This window comes from Grampus griseus (genome assembly GCF_964374135.1).
Source record: "Grampus griseus genome assembly, chromosome: 15".
NCBI classification, from domain to species: Eukaryota; Metazoa; Chordata; class Mammalia; order Artiodactyla; family Delphinidae; genus Grampus; species Grampus griseus.
The window spans coordinates 80,776,700-80,796,461 of record NC_139009.1 but is presented as its reverse complement, the minus strand read 5'-3'; the positions used below and the strand labels follow the sequence as shown (position 1 = coordinate 80,796,461).

Sequence of the window (19,762 nt, the reverse complement as noted above, 5' to 3'; positions counted from 1 at the left end):
GCACAATGACCCTGGATTAAAATTTCCTCGGTTCCTGGGACAAGATGGCAGAGTAGAAGGACCTTGAGCTCACCTCCTCTCGTGAGCACACCAAAATCACAACTAACTGCTGAACAGCCATCGATAAGAAAAGGTAAGAACCTACCAAAAAAGATATTCTGTAACCAAAGACGTAAAGAAGGAACCACAACGAGACAGTAAGAAGGGCACACTCGCAGTACAGTCAAATCCCATACCCCTGGGAGGGGGTGGGTGACCCCCAAACTGGAGAGTAATTATATGGCAGAGGTTCCCCCACAGGAGTGAGAGTTCTGAGCCCCATGTCAGGCTCCCCAGCCTGGGGGTCTGTATTTGAGAAGAGGAGCTCCCAGAGCATTTGGCTTTGAAGGCTTAACTGCAGCATCTCCACAGGGCTGGGGGAGACAGGAGGAACTTCACTCTTACAGCGTGTACGCAAAATCTGATGTGCACTGGGCCCAAGGGCAAAAGCAGCAACTTCATACTCAGCACATGGAGGGAGGCTCAGAGAGTACAAGCAAGCTGCTCAAAGTCACCAGCCAGTGAAAGGCAGAACAGGATAGGGATCCGAATCTGTCTGAAGCTGAATCCCACACCTCACTGCCCTCTACTTCCAACTAAGTGAAAACAGGATTATAAAACAGAAATGTCTCATGTTTACAAACACTGAGCACTCAGTGCAATGCCCAGCAGTCCAGCCAGATGGTCCAGCCAGATGCCGGCCACAGAACCAGTCCTCCTAATGTATCCGAATGAATCAGGCAGACCAGGTTTAATGATCTCGTTCGTTGTTTATTGTCATTCTAAAGACTAGCACGTTTACAGCATACATGGCTTTGAATGAGCTAAGAATATATAAAACGGTAACTATATGTTTATATGTATTAATACTGTCCAAAACAAATAAATAAAAGTACCTTAATGCACTAAGCCTGGCAAATACAATTGTGTAGGGACAAAACTTATTATACAGTATTTGTACGTTTTTAAAGGAAACCAAAGGCAACTGTGCTGCAGACGCTTTCACAGAATCCACGTCACATCTGAGCTTTCAGTGTCTCAACGTTTCTTTTTAAATGGGTGCCTTATATAAGGAGCACTTGATGGAACCTCTATTTTACGGGAACCTGTACAACTGCCTTCCTTCTCCAACTGAAAACTCAAAGCTCCCGTGTGACCTGGGTACCTGCAGCCACCACGATGGGCAATGTGGCCCCCACTCAACGAGCTTTGTAATCGTGCAGCGCCGCCGTGAGACTGACTACCGCACAGGAGCGGGGGAGTAACGCTCAGGTGGAATACTGAAACCTGAATATTTTCTACGTGATTAGCCAAGTCTTCGACTTTTATGGTGATCCAACATGAAGCCAAAATTAGGAAAATACTCACATAAAGGTGCCACATGCAAAACTGCTAACAGATGACAACATTTGCTATATTCCCTTTTGGTAAATGCAGGTAATGCTCTTCAGACCAAAAAAAAAAAAAAAATCTGAAAGTTGTATGAGTAACATTAAAAATACAAGGGAGTTTTAAAAAATGATGTTAAAATGAGTAAAGATGGAAATATATAGATACTAGAAAATGACAAATTAAATGAAATGGTGGAGGTGAAAGACTAAATCAGCCATACTGGAAGCTGTCTCTGCACATGGATCGACACAGCAGGAGAATCTGACACCACCTGCTGCCACCTGTGCAGTGGGCTTGCGGGACACGTTTCTCCACCTCCGCCCTCCACAGTGAACCCAGCTGTGCAGGGGTTGGTGAGCACCAAGGGTCCCTCACTGACTCACCCTCCACACCAGTTCACACTCACCAGTGGGCGTCAGGAGACAGCAGGCTCCAGGTGTGCACTGACTTCTGAGGAGGAAAGGATCTGAAAGGTCACCTGGTTCCACCCTTACCTGATGCCCACCCTCTGTCCCTGCCAAGGGGTGGTCTTGCCTGTGCTTCAGCTCCCCAGGCCCAGGCCTGTTACGTGTTTCCAAGTGGCATTTCTAGAGGAGCCCAAAGAATAGCATTTAGAATTTTAGGTAAAGGAACTTCCTAAGGGTTCACAAGTCATTAGGATCAGTATCATGAATATGTGCCACATACATTTCTTTTACAGCCTTTTAAATAACATGTAAACATAATGATAAAAACAATTGATAAAAACATATAAACTAAGAAAAAACTCTGCTATGTGCAGATGACTCATCATCATCTTATAATAGATGACCAGACATAATTTTCTATGAAATTCCTAAGTTTTATGGTCCATTAATCCCTTTCAAAATCTCATTTTAGGAGATATCTCAACTTTCTCAACAGCCATCTTACATAACAGAATGAGTAGTAACAATTATTGCAGACCTAAAAGACACTTTCATCAGACATTCAAACGTGATTGTATTGTCTTCTAGAAGACAAAAAATTGGGAAACCCACCAGAGGACACCAATTTTGAAAATATTTAGGCTTCCACTGTCTCTATGCAAAATCCCCCATTGTTGACTGAGAGGCATCAGACAATACCACGTGCGAGGTCCTGACCTGGGGAAGAAGGGGAGACGTGCCCTGGGGCCGTGGACTACACACGGGGCATAAGGCAACAGGAGCCGGCTGGCCTCATGCCCTCGAGCAGACACCCTGTTCTTTAAGGGACAGGGGTGGCCCCTACTGTGCAGGCGGCTTTGCAGGTATTGTCTTCTAATAAGTCTTATCTCAGGCTGATTTATCAGCCTTTACTTCAACTCCTGGTTCCACCCGTGCTGTTACAGGCAGGCTGATGCACCAGAAGCACTCGCCCTGGCCGCATGAGACAGAGCGAGCGTCTTTCCCCAAAACTTCCCTTAACATTTAACATTTAGTGGTCTGCCCGGGATCCAATCATTTAAACTATTATTTACTGTTTTACATGGAGATTTTTAAAAAGTAGATTGTAAATCAATGCTCAATTTTGAGTTACTCAGTAGAAAAATAAGTTAGGTGAGCAGCTGCCTAAGTGGGCGTTTTAGAAAGTCTTAGCATTTCAGACGCACCTGGCTTGATTCATACAGGTAACTGTTGATATCTGTGTGGTTATGGCTGAAGGCTGTTTAAATGGGCAGTTGTTAACTCTCCACACTAGTGAGCCCAACATTACCTGCTATGGATTCCAACGCAAAAAACATGCTCTATAGACTCTTTAGTGAAATAGTTTTAAAAACATAAAAGTAAAAACCAATCCTTCAGGTCTTCTTGAAGAATTCATATATGACACTAGAGGGTACCCACATTTATTACATAACAGCTAATTAGAGGAAACCGTGTGTTCATGTTTCAACTTTTCCGTAAGTCCCTTCAGGAGGCCTGTAATGCTTGGGGAAAGCCTTCAGCTGCAGGGAATTAAACGCATATTTGCGACTTCCAACATTCTTCATTGTATTTTCTCTTCGACAACCCTCACTGGGGAAAAAACAAGCACAAGAAATGACAGCAGTAAAAAAGGAAAAAAGAAAAGACTTAAACTCAGATGAAATGAACTGATTATTTTCATAGCATTAAAAGAAAGGTTGATTAATTTAAATGGATGCCAGACTCATTTACGACAATACACACGTAAGATGGCGGGTTTCTGAACAAGGCAATTAAGAAGCACAGAGATGGACACAGGCTGTATGGGACTGCGAGGTTTGCATTTCCAAAAGCAGCACTGTATCGAAGTGGAGGACAACCTTTTTTTTTTTTAAGGTAATGGTTTCATGTATTTCGTGTCTGGTTATCTGAGGGGTCTATCCTAACTAGTGGTTCAGAGGTTCTGTCACATAGCAATTTAAATGGAAAAAGTGCTACTCTTACCAAAAGTCTTTAAAAAGCTGCATTTTTCTATATTAGCAACAGCTGTTAACCGTCTCCAATTCAACATGCTGATTTTCCTTGCAGAATTCAACATGTAGCAAAACCATCTGGCTAAGAAGGTGGCTGTCACATGCTGTCTCAACCTGGGAGACAGCTGTCCCGGGCACACAGCAGTGCCGCGGGCTGTGCGATGGCTACATGGCTCTCAGCGCTGGGGCGTCGTGAAGAAGTGACCCCACCGAGGTCACCTTCTCCAGGTGAGCTGACCTCGTGGTTCTCCAGGTGAGCTGACCTCGTGGTCACCTCTCTCAGGAGTGCCACTGAGCCAGTGAGAGCCCACAGGGGCCCCTCCCTAGAGAACCTGCCACCAGCCTCTTCCGCTGCTGCATTGATCAAGGGTTGTCATTGGCAACCCAGTGGGCAAAGCAAATGCTCAACAGGAGGATGAGCTGTCAGGCAGGCCTCACATTCCCGAATGGGAGCCTCAGGGGAGCTCTCTGGGAAACGTTCCGATAGACATGAGATTCACAGGCAAAAGCGATTCTAAATAGGAATGACTTCCTATATAGCACAGTGTAAGTTCATAGTTTTATATTATTCTAAGACTAGCAGTTAAATCAACTAATTATTAAATTTAGTACAAAATCCCCTTTATGAGATGTAAAATTTGCAGTTACCAAGAAACAGTGATTTAAAAAAAATATTTCAAGTTGTCTGAAGTCCATTATGTCATGCATTTTAAAAAAATATCAGTGGCAATTGCTCAAGCCTTTTAAAGTGAAAATGACAATCTCATTATCAAGAACATGAAAAATATTTTTGGTAAGACAGTGATTTTATTCAGAAGATAAACTCGGGTATTTTAGAAAAGTATCCACCTGCTTGTTATATTAAGTAATTTAGTAACTCAGATATGCTTTCTTGTCACGAGAGCCTCAAAGCCCTCAGCTACGTGTGTGTCATCCTCACTGAGCGCCTAGGCCATACGAGCAGGGAGCCCTAGAGTAAGTAAAGACTGTGTGGGTCTAACATCCAATAATCAGATAAAAATACTCCGTTTAAAGCAGAAGCTATATAGGTGCTTCTTTAATCTTTGGAAGCTCTTACATTATTGGACTATTTCAGATATGGCTTCTCCATTTACAAAGAAAGGTACACACTTTTCAAAAACTACCTATCAGTAGTAAATGTCAAACTGCTTTGAGGAACGAAGCAGAAGAATTTGTGAACTGTGACGTTACCTTTTTATTTACATGTTAAAGAGGCTGATTACTGGTTTAGCTGGCTGAATATATACTACACATGAAATTACAGTCAAGATTACACTTTATTTTTAAATTGTGCTTATTTTCCCTCAAATGTTTGAATTTGGACTGAGTTTACAAAATCTGACTAATGAGGCTGATCACACGCTGACTCTATCACCCAGTGTTTAGACAAGCTCCAGCCTGGGGCTGGGGCCTGAGTTGTGGAGAGAGGCAAGCCCGAGCTGTGGTAACTGGTGTTTCCTGCCGCAGGGGCCAGCCTGCGTCCTAAGGCAGAATACTTTGATCCCTCACAACAGCTGCATTATTTTTAGGAGTCTATAGTACACACCGAGGTGGCCTTGGATAGATTTTTAGAAAGAGGGATTTAATTATTTCAAAGCTACATGATTTTTTTTATTATATCGATAAATTATTTCAAGGACATCTATTTTTTAAAACAAAAAATTAAAATTGAAACCCCAAGTGGCAACTAATTTTAGTGACAGCTCTGTTTTTCCTTTCTGGAGGGGATCTTCCCCTTCAGAACTCATCTGGACACGAGTGTCTTGGTGACCCTGAACATCTAGTCACCTGCGCTGACACTGCCTCAGCGCTAGCATTAGCTCAAAAGCAACTGAAAACCTTCACCAAGTATCAGTGACTCCCCTTTCTTGAATCATCTTCTCATCTTTGTTTTATCCTGCCTGTTACTTACTAAAGCAGGAAAGATTTCAAATATATATTTAGCCTGACTTCGTAAGGCCTTGGCGACATGAAAACTCAGCTCAAAGGCACGCTGAGCTTCCTTGCTCAGATATTCTAAAGCACCACCACCACCCCCAGCCTCATCTGATCTCGTGGTGCGCTGTCTCCATCTCACCTCGTGACTGCAGTTAGAACGTACTACCTCCTGACCCACCCCTGAAGAGAAAACCCAAGAATCTTAGCCCCTCTCCTTCCATCCATTTCTCTCTTATCTTAGCAGCCAAGCCTACAGGAAGGCCTGGTGGGCACCATGACAGCCGGGGGCAGACAGCTGGGGACAGGCCATGATGTCCGTGAGGCCCCGCGGGGGGTGCCGGGGGGGGGGGCGCTTGTCTAGCTGGCCGCGGCCCCCATTTGCTGGGCGGGCGGTGGCACCCGGGAAGAGGAGGGGACACTCTGTGGGGTCAGAAGGGCCTCCCTCATCTGCGCATGGTCTCTGCCAGCCCGGAGGCGGGCACAGCATGTGTCACCCCGGGGGCGGCAGGAGTGCTTTACCCAGAACAGGCTAGGAGCTATGGAACGTGAACCGTAGGCCCTGCCTGCCCTCTTTCCAATAAAGGAACGAGATGGTCTCAGAAAGTCGACTTGTACACCTTGATGTGGAGGAGGACAAGTGGTGGACACACCTCTCCACAAGAGTCACAGGCTGGCAGGACCTCACCTGTGACTAGTGTCATGTTGCTACAACTCAACACCACCAGTCACTTGGCATCTGAAGAGAGACTCCCTCCTGACAGATGTCTGGAGCTGCGCCACAGAGCAGCCACCTCATTCTAGAAAAGACAGAGCGACCACACTGCACTTGTGAGGAGAGTGGACTCAGCTGCCCTAGGCTCCCCCAGTGCTCAGGTCTAGGACACAGCGGGGAGGAGGATGCCCCTTCATCTTAGAATTTAAAGTCTGCACCTGCCCTCTGTCCCCCACTGCTTCTGCAGTCGTAACTGCCTCTACAGTTCCCGGAACCCAAACTCAGATCTGAGGCCAAACCAGAGAAACCCCAGAGTCAGTTCTGGAAGTCTGGGGGAGGGAATGGAGAGGCCAGATTTTGTGGTGGACTGGGTTTGCGTGCATGGCTGGGGGTAAAGTTTCTGGAAAAGCCAGCTTCTCTAAATTCACTCCAGTGTTTCTAGAGTGGTGAAAAGAAATCCACTTCCATAAAATGCAATATATGGGAAAGCCAGCTGGAGGCCAAAACAGAAGCACAACATAATCGGAGCTGGAAAACAGAGAAGCCACCGCCCGTTTCTTATGTAGGGTCTGTGGGGTTCCCTGTCATCTACTCTGCTGCCTTCAGAGGTGTCTAGCCACCGTTTTCCACACAGGAATGTTAAGGTTACAAATCCTCCCATTTTACAGACGTTGCCGTGTTAAAATTAAGAGCGATAAGAACAGAAACCAAAGTGACCTTTTCTCTCTCACACCTCCATCTGGCACAACTGCCCAAAAGTGGACCTTATTTTTTGGTAAATTTTGATTTTTTTTCATAATTAACCATATTTGATTTGTAAGAGAGAAAAGGTATCTGGACTTGAATCTGGAATTAAAGCAGCAGGTTTTTTTTTTTTTGATGAAAAATGCTAGTTCAAGAAAAATAAATGTATCTATAACTTCAACGGCCTTTTGCTACTCTGTGCATATGTTCCTGGATCAGTTTAATGACAGAGATTTAGAAGAGTAATTCTAAAGTCACATGCAATATGTTATTTTTATGTGCCTGACTTGATACGATGAGCTACCGTCCTCACAGCTTTGTGTCATCCCAACTTGGAAATAAGCAAGGAAATGTTATAATTCTGCAAACTGTTTGCTACTATAATTTCAGGGACTACGCTTTGAAATGAAAGCAGAAAGTACATGTCCTATTAAATAGGTTTATCTAGATGAGCCAGTTAGAAAGCATCTACACTTTTCATTTCTCTTCAAAAGGAAAGGAAAGGTTAGCAGTACATTTAAAGAATAGTATCAAATATACAAATTCTTTCCTGACAGAATTCCTCTCTCTAGGAAACAGGGCACAAGAGATAATACAGGTAATAAATAGTTTTACATCAGAAGGTAAGAGATTTGGTACAAGTAATTCCAGGCCAGCTAAACAAAGCAGTAACAGAGCTCTGTAAGAACATGTTACAAGCACTGAAAACTCTACAGAATTTAAACGAACACATCCTCTTGGTGAAATAATTTGGCAGGTGTTTACAATTCAGAACAACAAAATGTCAAACTGTAAGGCATGAAATACATCTCGGCGGACCATGCTCTGACACGCTCCTTCTGTCCAGTCAGGTACACGGTGGCTGGACATGTCTGGCACTTTTTTTGGTGATTTGTTAATTTCTCATAACGATATTCATTTGCAACGCAATTTGGCCACCAGGTATGCTACGCTCAGGAAGAGCCACGCAATCAGTAAATTGGGGCTCAGAGCTAGTAAAGGGACGGAACAGAGGAGGCTGGGGTCTAGTCTTAAGTCTCGGATGGGCACCAGGCCGCTCAAGTTCTTCTGGGTGACTACCTCCCGTGTTCCAATGCTGTGAAAAGGAAGAAGGTTGGGAGAAAGGAAAAGAAAAAGGGAAAGAAAATAAAGGAAAAGGAGAGATACATGCAATGGATTTTCTCAAAAGTGTGGGGAAAAAAGAGGAGAACCAAAAGATAAGATTTAAAAAAACATGGAATGAAGCCACAACACAAAGAAAAAGATGATATGCAGAAAAGGGTGTAAAAGGGATACCAAAACAAAACGAGCAGTTACAAGAAAAACAGGAGAGAAAGAGAAGGGAAAATAAGAAGAAAATACTGTAATCTACTGAAAACAAACACGTGTAGGCCGACTAAATGGTTTTCCATGTTCACACCCTCGGCTGCCAAGCACACGCCATGCTGCCCTGCCATGCTCGCACATGCGGCCAGACGTGGACTCCAAAGAGCAAGCTGAACATGAAGAACCATCGGGGCGTTTGACCTTCTCACAGGTGCCTGAGCGGCAGGTGGTGCAACTTATTTCGCCAAAGCTGCCTCCTGATTAGACACTCACACGATAACCATTTCCCTTCAGTATCAACTGCAGGCAGAGCCCTCACCAGACTCGCCTTGGCTTTTAGGCTGCACAGCGGCAGGGTGTGAGCTACCATTCCGAGTCACCATTCTGTGAGATGGGGTCTACCAAGAATGGAGTCCAACCCAGCTCACTGGAAACTGGGGGTCTGTCCCCCTTTGGTGCTACCGAAGAAATGTGCTGAGGTGAGGCTCCCGGAGGACCCTGGATGTGCCATTCTCACGGGGGGACGCTTCTCCTGCCACGAGCACTGATCACGGGGTCACGACCCCGGCCAGGGCAGTCTCGGGGGCCACTGGGGCTACTTAGGAAGGCCCACTGTTGTGTTTCGGTCCCTGCACTGGGGACGGAGGGGCACCACCAGCAGGGAGCTGGAATGGGCTCCGACGGCAAAAGCCAAGCGTGCGCATCTCTTGCCAGCTCCCTGGTCCGTGGTGTTGCTCGGCAGCCTGAAACAGGCGCTGGCGGGAGTGTTTATGCCACAGAAATTGGCAAACCAGACAGATCAGGTTTTGTTTTTGTTTTTGGAGAGAGCTGGCTGTCAAGCACTTGCTAGCACCGCACTGGCCAGTGCTCACCCGGGGCCTCCAGGACACAAGACAGCTGAGTGTCAGCCCTGCCCCTCCCCCAGCCCACCTGCCCCCAGCCGCCCCACCCCGCTGCCTGCGTGCTCTGCTCCTCCATGGGGCAAGACGCAAGCCAGAAAGCAAGAGAACCACCGCAGGGCATGGCCAAACCGCCTGCTGCCTCCTTAGGGCTCCGGGCTGCCCCGTGGCTCCTGGCCACGCCGCAGCCAGAAACACCAGCTACCGACCAGCCACCTGGGGCCTGCAGCCTATGAGCTGACACGTCTTCCCCACACGGGATAATCCAAAAAGCAGAGAAGTGGGGGCGGGGGGGCGGGTAACAGTGTCACATGGAAACAAATGCATGAGGTCGGGTGGACAAGGGTGGCGAGCACGGCACCCGGGGCTGGTGCTCTGAGGATCCCGAGGGCGGCAGAGGCGAGGTGGCATCGAGCTTTGCTTTGGTTTTGAATAACTTCTTCAACGATTATTAAGGTAACATATGTTCACGGCAGAGGTTTTAGAAAATTCAGAAAAACCTAAATAAACTTTAAAAAGACATCCATGATTGGAGGCAGATGGGGGTTTCAGAGAAGCAGAGGGAGGCCAAGGGAATGATGCCCGTCCCGTGGGAGGAGGGTCCTTCCCTACTCAGGATCCCGGGGTCCCTGCCGTAATGTAGGAAAGCAAGGCCGACTTCCCAGGCTCAGAAGCGCTCAGAGCAGTGGCAGGATGATTACCCAGAGGGTGGGTGGGCAGGCCCCCGGGACACTGGGTGCGACTGGTATGGGAACAACCTGTCAATTTGTATTAAAGGCCTTACAAGGGTGTACACTCTTTAACCTAAGGAATCAACAGGGCAGACGTGGGTAGGAGAAAACACAAGGGTATTCACTGCACCCTTATTTAAAGTGCTGGCACACTGTACACAGCTTAAAGATTCAAGGACAGCAAATTGGATAAATTATGGTGTGCTAAACATGATAAGGCCCACATTCATTAACCTGAAAAAAAGCTCACAAGACAGTTAAGTGAGAACAGTAGACTAAAACAGTGGGCAGAATTACACATCTAACTGCATCTGTTTGGCATATGTTTTGTGTACTATTCAGGGACTGGGTAAGTTGACCAATGTGTGGGTTAAGCACACTCACACTCATACGTATGTATCTGAACATGCATCAGGATGTTAGCAGTGTTCCTTGTAGTAGCAGGAATACGGAGAATTGTCCTGTGGGCTATGGGCTGGTGTGGGAGTCACTGGGGTAGGGGCTTATGTGGATTTTCTGATTTTCCTACAAGGAAACCCACGTGATCAAAGTTGTGAGCGTGCCTCGTGTGTTGTAAGCCTCCCAGTTCACCTGTGCACGTGTGGGTAACTGCCCACAGCCCCTTGGCGGGCTGCAGGCCAGCAGATGGGGCCGCCCGTGTGTCTAAGGAGCCACCTGCTCCCTGGTCTCACCAGACCTTTGTGCTCAGACGCAGTCAGAACAAACACATCGAATGTGTTCACGAAGCCAAGACTGGATAGAGGGGTACCAACTGTACGCCTGACGCGCGCCTACGGCACGGACCTCATCCTAGTATCTGCCCCACAGCTAGAGCTGTGTCCCTCCATTTTTCTCGTCTCTCTGCGGCCGGCGGCCTGCGTCTCACCAGCGCGGTCCTCCCCTCCACCTCGCAGCTGACCGCACCAGGGACGCTGAGACCCCACCGCCTCCCTGAGCCCGAGGCAGGGAGAGTGTGAACTTTCTAAAAGTGCATCAACAGGCAGCCCTGAGGTCACGAGGTTTGGGTGAACTTGGAAAGACCAAACAGGAACAAATGGTTCCAGTTCTACAAAACGCTACTGTCAAGAGGCAGGCGCTCAGGCATCGCTTTCGTGTAAGACTGTGAGAAGGTGAAACGGCAGAGACATACAGAAAGGATAAGAGAATTGAATGCTTTGAAGAATTTGGTGAGAGGACAAATGGTACAGAACACTCAGTAGAAGTGACTTGGAAACGAGACTAGAACAGCATTGGCGGCCACATGGAAGAAGACAGGAGGAGCAGGTTTCTTATCCTTTCTTTTGGTATGTGAGGGGAGGTGCTCCCCGGCAGTGCCGGAAACAAGGCATCGCTCGGCAGCGCACAGAGTTTTAGTCCCAGGTTTCATCCTGCAAACACGCCTGCTGCCTCGGAATCAGAACATCATTAGGGCAAGGTGGCCACGGCACGGGGACAGGGGAGGGGCTGCTGCCAGGAAACACTGGACACTGGGCTCGTGAAAGCAAACCCAGCCCACCACTGGGAGAAGCGGAGCCAACCGGCGCAGCCTGCGGACGCTCGGTCTCCCCTCAGTTTGAAAAGAGACAACGCGGGATGGGAACAGCCGGGGCCTGCTGGGATGCCCGGGCTCTGAGTCGCACCCACAGCAAGATGAGTGGCCGGGGCACACCGGGCACCACAGGGCAGCCACACGGCCGCCTCCGAGCTCACCACCTCCCTCCCCGCTGCCTCGGCTCGCCCGCTTCAGTGCGGTCCCACTCAGACACAGCGCCGGCTCTTTTCCTCCCCTGACTCAAGAGGACACTGGATGTGATGGGCCTGGAGTTTGACTCGGCAGATGTGGAGGAATTTTCCAAAGCCAAACTAGAGCGCGGCCGCCGGGCCCGGGGGACTCACCTGCGCATGCACTCCAGGGCCTGCGTGAAGACCTGCGGGGCCATGCCGTGCTCGTGCTGCAGGATCAGGCACTGCTCCAGTGTCACCGACATGGCCGTGCGGTCCTTGGCGCTCTTGCAGCTGGTGAACCGCACCCCATTGAGGCGGCGGCAGACCTGCCAACGGGAAGGCAGGCTTTACTTAGGGGGAGACGGGACAGGTCGCTGCCCCGGGCCACCTCCCGGGGCCTCTCCCACAGGACGCTGCTGCCTCCCGGGGGCCCCGCCGTCTGCTCAGCCACATTCCCAGCTCTGCCCGGACCAGCCCTTTGCTGCCCACCCCCTGGGGTAGGTCAGAGAGCTCCCAGGATGCCCAGCCCCCGCCAAGTCTCTAGGCCTTTCTGGAAGTGACAGCACAGACCCACTGGTCTCTACACGCTTCCTCGTCTGCACAGGTGGGAACAGCTCAGCAGACCCACTTCCCTGTGGCCACCTCCTGCCCACCAGGCTCCCCTCCAGCTCGACCCGGGGCCCTGGTACAGGGCCCAGCGCACCTCCCCTCCCAAGTGAGGAGCTCCCGTGGAGGGCAACCCCCCTGCTGAGAAAAGACCGCCTCAGGGCACCTCATCTCCCCATGGAAGGACACCTGGGAGCATTTGCTCTGCATTACTGGGAGCAATCCTAGGCACACAGTCCCCGAATCGAGAAAGCTCTAGAACAAAAGACTTTTTTTTTTGGTATAAAGTTTGTGGCAGCCTTGTTTGGCAACATGACCAGCTCTTGAGTGGATGTCAAACTATCTACAATTTTTATTTATCCCATTTTGTATACATATTCATACTTTTCAGTAAGACAGTATTCAGGAGTTTGATTCCAGGGTGCTGCCCCAGATCCCCTGGGGATGTGAAATCATCCACGTGCACGTTACACACAGGTGATGTGCACCCTATCACACGCCTAGGTACCAACTGTATACCGTATCACCTTTCTGAAATGTGGAGCCCTGTGAATTCTAAAACACCTGCCTACGAGAGCTTCAGATAAGGGCCTGTGGACCCATAGGAGATGCTGCATTGTGAGAACAATGTGGGTATCTCACGAAGAACCATGTGACCTAACGCCAGTGGGCTCCGTGACCTGCTCTTCTCAGAAAAACACCAGAGGCGCTGCAGGCTGCCCTACAGACGGCCCCGTGCCTGCTTCTCGGGCCAAGAGGCCCCAGCCGAGACCACGCAGCCACGGCCAGGGATGCCGCTCTACAGAGGACAGTGTGGTCCCAAGCACGGTGTCTGAAGGAGGACAAGACAGAAAGGACCCAAGCAAGTTCAGCCACGACCGTCAGGAGGAAGACGGGCATCTCGTGAGAACAGACAACAATTTCTTTTAAAGATTCTAAGCAGCCCCTGAGCTAGGTGAAGAGTGAATTAATAAAATCATAACTGATGAAGTGAACGGGGACGTGCTCACTAAATTCCACAGGCTGGAGAGTTCATGACCCAGACACGTGGCATAAACCAAACTAAAAATAGGGTCAAAGAAAGTTACACTCATAGATGGTGGATCCAGAGCTCCATGAGGTTCTGGAAGGTGCAGCAGGGTGGCCACAAGTGCATCCCTGCACAAGAGGGAAGCCTGCAGCACCAGGCTCCAGGCTTTGTGGGGGGACTATCAGCCACTTCAGGGTGCTGGCGGGTCTCCCCATGTGTGAATTAGGCCCGACTAATAATATGCCAGCTCTGTGTGTGAGTCCCAGTGTGGACAGGTCCCCTCATCAGGGGTGAGTGAATGACGAGCTGTGAAACTGCTCTGATACCCGGGCTCAGAGCAGGAACTCCACAAATTGGTGAGAAAGTATCTGAGGTCTTCAGGGGAAATGAGGAGATCTGAGCAGCAGTGTACTAGAAATATTGTTTAAAGAGACGGCAAAGGTCCCAGAGATCTCCCTTTGAACCTATTAAAAGATGCAGCAGGTCGTGAGCTCTAGCTGGTTATCACTGTGCGGGCTTCGGAAGGGGACAGCTGTCATCAGCCTGGTTATTCCACGTCCGAGGGGGTAGACTCTGTGTCAGGCTTATCAAAATTCAGGCAGCCCTACGGTAAGCAACTCACGAGCAACTCTCATTGTGTCCTTATGAAGAAACCTGTTCTCTTCACTCCTGGCTGAGGTTTTAATTTGTTGTTGTTATTAACATTTTTTCCCTCACCTCAGCAGCTTGCCAGAGAATGTCAACGTTCTTGTTCTTCCTGGCGTGCACGTTCTGACCCAGGAACCGCAGCAGCTCCGGCAGGCACGTCTGGCTCCGAGATCGAGGTAGGCCTGGAAGAGAGACGGGGTCGTGGAGCTGGGGCCGCCCACGGGGACTTAGCCCACAGCAGCCAGCGCCGCTGGAAACGGCCAAAGGATGAGTCCCGGCCGGAGCCGGAGGTTCAGTGTGATTGAAGCAAGAAGGGAGGCCTGTGTTCAGGGACTGGGCCTGGTGGCCAGCACGGTGAGCACTCCGTTACTTTCACTGCCACTTCAGTGCCACCTGCAAAGGGCAACCACCTGGCCTCCTTTCAGTTCTTTCGAGGGGCTGGAGGGGGAGCTCGGATCATCGAGAACGGGAGGGAGTGAGGGAGATCCATCAGGTCTTCAGAACTGCCGCCAGGGCTGGAGGATGCTTAGGGCCGGGGGTGGCGACACTGAGGGGGCCGCCACCCTTGGGGGAGGTGGGGAGGGCAGCCGCCTCCACCGCGACAGTGTCCAGGCCGCTCCAGGACCCCTCCAGCTGGAAGATCAGTCAGACCACCTCACCTCAGAAGCCTGGGATTTTCAAACACCAGGACCACCAGAGGAGAACAGAAGAGCCTCGAGGTCACATCTACGGAAAACAGCCAGGGGGCCTGAATCCGCAAATCACCACCAACTGTGGGATGAAACCATGCACCCGTTTCCACTGCACAACCTCCCCGGTGCACGCAGGATCCCATGCCAACCACTTCACGCTGCTCCGGGGGCTGGGCCAGAGGGCTCAGCGCGTGACGGGGGCTGTGGGAACCCAGAGGCTGTGAACCAGAGCCTCCCGGAGGAGACGCACGACCTGACCTCTGGCCCAGTTAGCGACACTGGCGCCCCAGCAGAGTTGGGGGCGCTTGCTGGTGGGCCCCATCTCCTCAGCCTCGCAGACGAGCGTAACTACCGGGCTGAGGGCCACGCGGGCTGCGGCACCCCCGGCGTCCCGGGCCGTGGGCAGTGCTACCGGCTTTTGATCCCGCCGGCCTCGCCCTTCCCGGGCCTTTACCCCTGGGGCCACGTCTCACTGGAAACTGCCGCCCTCCAAAACGTTGAGCACAAGTCTCCCCCTTCCTGACCACAAGGCTCCTGGTCCCCCAGCGTGGCCCTTCCGTCTCAGGGCGCCCTAGCCGGGGGGCTGGCCCAGCACACGCTCCCGTCCCCTCAGTCCAAGCCTGGGCAGCCGGCACTGTCCCCGCCTCCAGAGCAGTCGGAAGGTGGGTGTTGGCCACAGGCCAGCTGGCCTGACCCAGGTTCCTTGGGGGACCTGCCCTCCATGCCTCAGTGTCACTATATGTCAAATGGGTATGAAACCAAGCCCGCCTCCCAAGGCTGCTGTGGGATCAGTTAGATAATTCGTGGGAAGTGTGTAGAAGGCCTGGCACGTGCAAGGACTTGACAAATCTGTCACTGGTCACTGTGATCACTGTGGAAGAACACGAGGATGACCTGGTATCTGGGATCCTTCAGCTGAGTCCTCAGAGAAGCATTTTACTGACTCTTAAACGTCATCACTTTCGAGCTTGGTGCAGCACACGGGGATCACCCGGGGAGTTTCTAAGCTCCCAAGGCCGAGGCCCCGCCCTCTACACTCTGAGCTGGGCCCCTGGCAAGAGGATTTTCCCAGATTCTCCAGTGAATTCCGATGTGAGGTCAGTGCCAGAGCCTCGACGGCTCCAACAGCACCCGTCCCAAGCCTCCTTCACGGCCGCCAAGCCCAGTGCTGGGCTCACGCCCTCAGTTCACGGGGAGACTGAGGCCTCCCGCCTGAGCTCCCGTGCCCACACCATGTCCCCCCACTCGCTTGCGGGCCCCGACCTGGCCCTGCAGGATCTCCAGTCCTGCCATCCTCTGGCATCTCGCAGGCCTGTTTTTCTAGCCCCTTCGCTTGGGCCTTTAAGACCCTTCCATCCCCCATGCTCCAGGCGTGTTTCCTGCCTCCCCACGTGCCAGCCCTCAGTCCCTGCCGGCCTCCGGCCACTCGAGGCCGTGCAGCGTGGTCACCCACCTGCGCCACCGCAGCCTCGCCACACGGCGACTGTGAGATGCCCCTCGGACGCCAGCGGGGCCCCTCGGCTCTGCGCCCACCTGGCCCAGCCTCCATGCGAGCCCTCCCCAGGGTCTGTCCTCAGCCCCTTCGTGTCTTGCACGGTGACCCCGGGCATGAAAGCAGCCGACCACATTGGTGACAGGGCGGGAGGCAGGGGGGTGTCAGCATCAGCATCAGAAGGTCGCTAAGCAAACCTCAAACCCCTCGAGGGACGAAAAACAGCGGGTGGGGACCTGCCGTGGTGAAGAGATACTTACAATCCTCTGGCAAAACCTCCTTAAACTGCTCGAAGTAGGAATTTAACCGCACCAAGCTCTCCACGTTGATAACTTCTTGTAAAGACGTGTCGCCAAACCTTCAGAGGTCACAGGGGGACACCGTTAGCTGGCTAATGTCGCCGTCTCTAGCGCCACGGTGACCGCGTTAAAGGTAACGATGGCGATTCTCTCGATCCTTATGGCGCACGTCAAGATTCTAAGCCACGTTCCTCCCCCCAGGCTTAAGGTTATCTCTCCCGTGTTGGTGACAAGTCTGAATACGTTTCATGAGCAGGAATCCTGCGTGACCTGTGACAGGCATGCTTGCGAGACACCCAGGCCCTTGGGCAGCCCCGCCGCGCGGCCCCGGGTCCCCGTCTTCCCACCCCGGAGGCGCCCGGGAGTGGGGCCGGCAGTGGGGCTCTGGCTGGGGAATCAGGACAGTCCCATCTTCAAATCGGAAGTCGCCCTGCTGCTGGATGACCAGACCCGACCAGCTGTTCCTGCTGGAGGGAGTGCAGGGCCCCAGCCCTCCCCTCACCACACAGGGAGCTAGGCCCGCGGGGAGTCGGGAGGGAAGCCACCCGTGAGGAAGGCGCAGGTGCTCATCAAACACGCAGCCCTGGAGTCCCAGGCCTGGACGCACGCCCCCTCCACCACTTCCTGCCCAGCGACCTCCGTGCATGGCAGCCTCTTCACAGTCCCAAAGTCTTCCCTCGGGGGGCAGGATGCCCTCCTGTGGGTCCACCGCAACCCGACCACCCCTGATGCCCAAAATGGCTTTTTCTCCTCCAGGCACCTGCTCCCTGGGGGTCACCCTGGGACACAGGTGAGCTGGCCTTGTTTAGGAGCAGACAAGCAAGCAGAGCACAGACCCTGCCTCCCGTGTCTCCCGTCCACTGCCATGTCCTCTGCCACCTGGCCCTCTGCTCACTCCAATCTGGCCTGGCCTCAACCCTTTGCAGAAACCTTTCCAGGAACACCTTTTTCAGAAACCACTCTTGCAGTCAGGAACAGGAGCTGCCAGACGCAGGGGATGTTACCTCCTCCTGGGGCCCCGACACTGCCCGCTCTCCCTCAAGTGGGCACCCCACCTCTGGCCACACCTTCCGGATCTCTGCTTCCTGGGCTGGCGCCCTCAGCCTAAGGCCAGCTCTCCAACTGCCCCCAGCATGACCCCTCTCCCGGTTAGGACCAGCTACTCACCACCCACCTAGAGGCCTGCTCTGTTCCTCTCCTTGTCGCCTCTCACACCTGCCCCGCTGAAGACCACGTCTCGGCTCTCCAGTCTGTCCCTTCCCATCTGCACTGCCCCTGCCTGACCCAGGTCACCGCCTCTGGCCCGGACTCTTCCCGACAACCCCCTCGTCACATCTGGCCCCTCACATCTTTCCAGCACATGGCCGGCAGATGACCTTCTTCAGATGTGACTCTGATGGTGTCCTGTCCCACTGAAAGGTCTCCGACCGTGTGGGGAGGACCCTACACCTGGGGATCAATGGACACTGACCACTGGGCTCAGAAGCTCAACAGGAATATGGCATGTCGTCCTGGAGACCACATGTCCTTAACAGCAAGAACTTTCAGATATCTTTCAGTTCTAAAACACGTAGATCACATGCATGTAATGACGTGACAGGAAAGGTCTTCACGTACCAAGAGAAGGTCATTAGAAGCTACACACACCCAATCCCCTCCTCCTCTCCAACACCTGCACACACTTTTGCACATGTGGGCACACGTGACTCTTCCCTGCTGCCTGGCAGGGGACCCTGGAGGAGTTTACGAGGCACAGGCCTTTAGGACCAAGGTGTGGCTCTATGCCTACCATCCAGGCCTCTCCGTCCTCACCCCTGCTCACTGCTGCCTGCTACCTGAGCCTCCGGCCCCACGTGGCTTCTCCCCACCTGCCTCTGTTCAGGCTCCTTGGCCTGGGACGCCAGGTCTCTCCTCCACCTCCTCATATAACCAACTCCTACTTACTCTTTAAAACCCACTTCCAGGAAGCCCTCCCAGACCCCCTGAGACCTCACTAGGGCCCCTACTCCCTGCATTCATCTTAATCCTTGCAGCCACCTCTCTCTGCTACCAGCCCAAGTCTCTCGAGGACACGGACCTCGTCTGGTTCATCTTTGTGTTCCAGCACCAAAGACGAGCCCGGTATGTGGCTGAACTTAAAGGAAGGAGGGATAACAAAGTCCAGGTGGCCCTCGGAGCCCGAAGAGGACTAAGTACACGCTCTCCAGCAGCTCAGCGACCGACGGATGCAGCCCCTGGCCCACAGAGATGGCCCGGCACGCACCTTTCGGCCAGCGTCTGCTGCTCGTTGATGCCCACGTTGAAGAGCACGGGCTGCACCCGCAGCAGCATCCCGCTCTGGATCTCCCGGGGCAGGGCGTCAAACAGGGGGCCCGGCAGGGGGATCCGCACGTTAAAGCCATCCCTGAAATGCAGAAGAAGAGGAGGGTCAGGCCTGCGACAGGGAGATGCGAGACAGGCGAGCAAGGAGAGGAAGGCCCTGCTGGCCTCAGGACGGGACAGCGGCCTGGCCCAGCTCAGAGACCTCCTAGCTGCTGGTCACCGACCTGTACAGGGCTGTGAAATGAGTGTAGCGGGCTGGGATGAGCGTTTCCAGCTGAATGCAACGGAATAAAGCAAAAATGAAACGTGCATCACATGTGATGAACACAGATGAAAACTGCGCTAGTTCTGAGAATCAGAAAAACATTTCTACCGATTTCCTGTGATGACGGGCAGCATGTCGGTTGATGCATTAGAAGTAGCCTGAGTGACTTTGAAGGTCACGTTCCTCAAGTCCATGATCCCAAGACTCATGTCCTCCAGCATGGCCAGCTCCTCCCCTGGAGGCAAGAGAGGGAAAGGGCTGTCAGGCAGAGGGGACCTGCGCTCTCCCCTGGACTCAGCGTGGCCACGAAGGACAGCGATGAGTTCAGGGCGGCAGTGACGAGGCGGTGAGAGTTGGGGGGAGGCTGGCCAAGTGCCTCACTTCTCCGTGAGTAAAGCCCACTACTGAAGTCCTGTGGCCACGTTAAAAAGCGCAGCTGGT

General features: G+C 52.2%; 1 protein-coding gene across 2 annotated transcripts in view; it reads right to left on the bottom strand.

Annotated features, from left to right (window-relative positions):
• Nucleotides 1–505: 505 nt before the first annotated feature.
• Nucleotides 506–19,762, bottom strand: part of INPP4A (inositol polyphosphate-4-phosphatase type I A) — a 54,952-nt gene continuing 35,695 nt past the window's right edge. The window contains exons 18-23 of one of the 2 annotated variants that reach the window (XM_082672062.1): nucleotides 19,430–19,556; nucleotides 18,998–19,138; nucleotides 16,696–16,793; nucleotides 14,321–14,433; nucleotides 12,139–12,293; nucleotides 506–3,449 (exon numbers count right to left, since the gene is read on the bottom strand). In XM_082672062.1, coding sequence (XP_082528188.1) covers nucleotides 3,317–3,449; nucleotides 12,139–12,293; nucleotides 14,321–14,433; nucleotides 16,696–16,793; nucleotides 18,998–19,138; nucleotides 19,430–19,556 — 767 coding nt within the window. In that variant the 3' untranslated portion in view covers nucleotides 506–3,316. Of the gene's footprint in view, nucleotides 3,450–8,171; nucleotides 8,383–12,138; nucleotides 12,294–14,320; nucleotides 14,434–16,695; nucleotides 16,794–18,997; nucleotides 19,139–19,429; nucleotides 19,557–19,762 lie in introns of those variants that run through there. The other variant, XM_082672063.1, reaches the window with a different exon arrangement.